Source organism: Bison bison, unplaced genomic scaffold (genome assembly GCF_000754665.1).
Source record: "Bison bison bison isolate TAMUID 2011002044 unplaced genomic scaffold, Bison_UMD1.0 scf7180017864240, whole genome shotgun sequence".
In the NCBI taxonomy this organism is placed as follows: Eukaryota; Metazoa; Chordata; class Mammalia; order Artiodactyla; family Bovidae; genus Bison; species Bison bison.
The window spans coordinates 273546-276713 of record NW_011494812.1 but is presented as its reverse complement, the minus strand read 5'-3'; the positions used below and the strand labels follow the sequence as shown (position 1 = coordinate 276713).

Sequence of the window (3168 nt, the reverse complement as noted above, 5' to 3'; positions counted from 1 at the left end):
GCAGTGTTCTGGGTATGAGTAAAGTGAATCTCTGCACAATACCAGACAAGGGAGACTTTCTTCTACTCTTAACAGTAAGGAATGCTATCTGGAGAAACAAGCTGCTCAGCTGACCCTCATAGTTAGAAAATCATCCAAATAAAGAGAGTGAAATTATGTTAAAAATGCTCAGCAACTCTTCAAATACAATTACCTCAGCATAACTATAGTTAGATCAATTTGAAAAATGATATTTCAGCAGAAGCAAAAAAAAAAAATTTTTAAATAAGAACTCAAAAGCATGTCACCATGGAGTTGTGTACATCATTTCATTTATTCCAAGGTATATTCTTTCTCACAAATCACATCTATGAAATCTGAGTGGATCCTGCTAGTGATATTATCTCATAATAACAATTTTCATTTATGTTTCAGCTAGGGTATAAATTATGATTTATCTTACAACTTACAGAAACAATGATTTGATCAAATGTGATGATCATTTGATGAAATATGATGAGATTGACTACTAGACTGACAACTTGAGTTTCAGGGTTCCTGGATACTTATTCCAAATGGAAAAGGAGACATGGTCAGGGCTCACAAGATATTCTGATATGACCTGTTAAGAACACAAGCAAAAAAATGCTCAACTTAAGAGATATTTGTACACTATGTACATAGCAGCATTATTCACAACAGCTAAAATGTGAATTAACCCAGGTATCTGTTGAGAGATGAACAGGTAAACAAAACAACGTTTAAAAGGAAAAAAATTCTAATACAGGCCACCACATGAATGAATTATGAGGACATAATGCTAGGTGGAGTAGGCCATTCACAAAACGACAAATGATTTCATTTCTATGAGGTACCTAGAGTAGACAGATTCATATAGACAGAAAGTAGAATGGTGGTTGGCAGGGCCTGAGGGAGAAAGGATTGGGGAAAGTGGTTTAATGGGCACAGACTTCTAGTTTTTCAAGATGAAAAGAATTCTAAGAATTGGCTGCATAAATATGAATGTACTTAATACTACTAAACTATATGTGTAAAAATGGCTAATGCAGTAAATTTTCCAAGACTTATTTTACTGCAATTTAAAAAAAATAAATTTACCTACAGATGGGAGTTGGGGACAAAAGGGAAATGTTTTAGCAGGAATTTTGAGACTAAAGAGATGTAATATTAATAGATAAAAGGAGGGAAAGAATAAAAGGATGGACAGAAAAAAAAAGTTTAAAAAATGAAAACTCACCAGCATCTCCAAAACCATCAGATCAGATCAGATCAGTCACTCAGTCATGTCCAACTCTTTGTGACCCCATGAATCGCAGCACGCCAAATGCAAGGCATATCAAAAGGATCAAGGAGGGTATTATTATTGCCACAAGTATCAAGCCAATGGATGTGGGGTGTCCTGGCAATTGGGAGAAGACAAAGGAATGTCACTTCAAACCCATTTTCTAGTTCTCCAAGCCTTCTTAACCCATCTGAGTGTCTGCACCATCATTAACTGCTTCTGATGCATGGGCATCTCTGGTTCCCTTTCTCATATTCCCAGAGGTCTTATACGCACAGCCACCCTTAATCTTTCCTTCTTGCTGAATCCCACCGAGACTACAGTGGGACTACTACTGTAGTAGTGAAGACTACTTCATTTTTATCTATTGTACAGCTTAGATCAGCTATTTTCATACCTCTGGCACTGTAGTCCTAGAAATAAATCTCAAACTCTGTCTCTCTGACTCTCTCTCTTTCTGTCTCCCTGATTCTTTCCTCCCCGCCTATCCTCTCTCCATGCCTGTCTTCCTCCCTCCATCCTTCCCTCACCCATCAAATCCCTCCCCTTCCTGTGTCCTCCTCTCTGTTCTTGAGGGCCATTTCCTCCCATTCCCAGTTGGGCCCCAGTTCCTTCTTACCCCAGTACAGGATGATGTCCTGGTCTCCTAGACTGCTGTGCTTCACTCGGCAATTCAGGCCAGCTGCCTCCCCAGCTGCCACATTTAGGGTTACTCGGAGATACCAAGTCCAGTCTGCATTGGGCATGAGGTCTCCTTGCTGAGTGCCAGGCTGCTCCTGCTCGCCCCTCATCCACATCACCCGCACAGGTTTTGGGTAGAATCCTGAGATGTGGCACACTAGCAGTAGGCGGCCAGGCCCAGGAGTGGGGCCACTGGACAGCCAGGCTTCAGGCTTCACTGGGGTAGGAAGAAGCAGTAAGAATGTCAGATTATGCCTCTAATCCAGAGCATGGGGACTCAGAAACCCACAAATTTGGACAGTTTCCTCTTCCACTCCTATGGGCACCAAATGACTTATTGATTAATCATTTCTCTATTTAGGTACTTCTCACTTTTGAATTTTTGAATTTTTTTTATTTTATTTTTTAACTTTACAATACTGTGTTGGTTTTGCCATATATCAAAATGAATTTAAAGAAAGTTGTGAGAGGAGAAATAGAAACATCTTGGGGAGAGCATGAGACTAACCTTGCCTCTGCAGTTCTGCCTTCCCTGCATCGAGGACACCCAGAAGATATCGAGGACAGGTTTCTGAGATGAGTCTCTCAATGATATCAGAGATGCCTTGATACTGACTTATGAGTGCACAAAACTTCTGCCCCCTGCTGCCGCTGTCTGGTGCAGGCACACAAGAATGATTCTGGATACTCACAAAATCCAGTCCTCCTAAAGCTCCTCTCAAAGAGCTTTCTATGGCCTCCCCAGAATGCAGCTCACAGCCTGCTGTGACCTGGATCACAAAGGGGTCTGTGTAAAAGAAAACTGAGACAAGTTATTAAAAAGCAAACAGGAAAGAAAGAGACGAGAAAAAGGCATAGGATTTTTTACTTTAGTGGCAACAAGTTGAGAGGTGAAATTATTGATATAAAACCAATTACAGTATTCAGGACTTTTCAGAAAGAGCACTGGGGAAAGGTATGCATATCATCAATGGTGGGGTTAGGCTGTTTTAAGGATGTAGAGGGGGCAAGAGGGGAGAGGGGCAACGTGTGATGGAGTCAGAAGTGCAGCATTCCACGGTGAAGAGAATGGTTACATGCAGAGAAGGGATCAGGCAGAAGATGCTTGAGGACATCAATTGGAGGAGTAGGAAGTCACACTTAAGTTCACTCAAGCACAGAGTAGGAAAAGGAGATTCTTCCTTGGGGTTTTAGAGAAGCAAGTT

At 41.1% G+C, this 3168-nt stretch overlaps 1 protein-coding gene across 1 annotated transcript in view; it reads right to left on the bottom strand.

Annotated features, from left to right (window-relative positions):
* The window catches only part of LOC104993523 (T-cell surface glycoprotein CD1b-2), an 8394-nt gene that overhangs the window by 2832 nt on the left and 2394 nt on the right, over positions 1 to 3168 (bottom strand). Inside the window, exons 3-4 of the mRNA XM_010846832.1 lie at positions 2472 to 2750; positions 1902 to 2180 (exon numbers count right to left, since the gene is read on the bottom strand). Of these exons, the coding sequence (XP_010845134.1) occupies positions 1902 to 2180; positions 2472 to 2750 (558 nt within the window). The remainder of the gene's footprint in view (positions 1 to 1901; positions 2181 to 2471; positions 2751 to 3168) is intronic.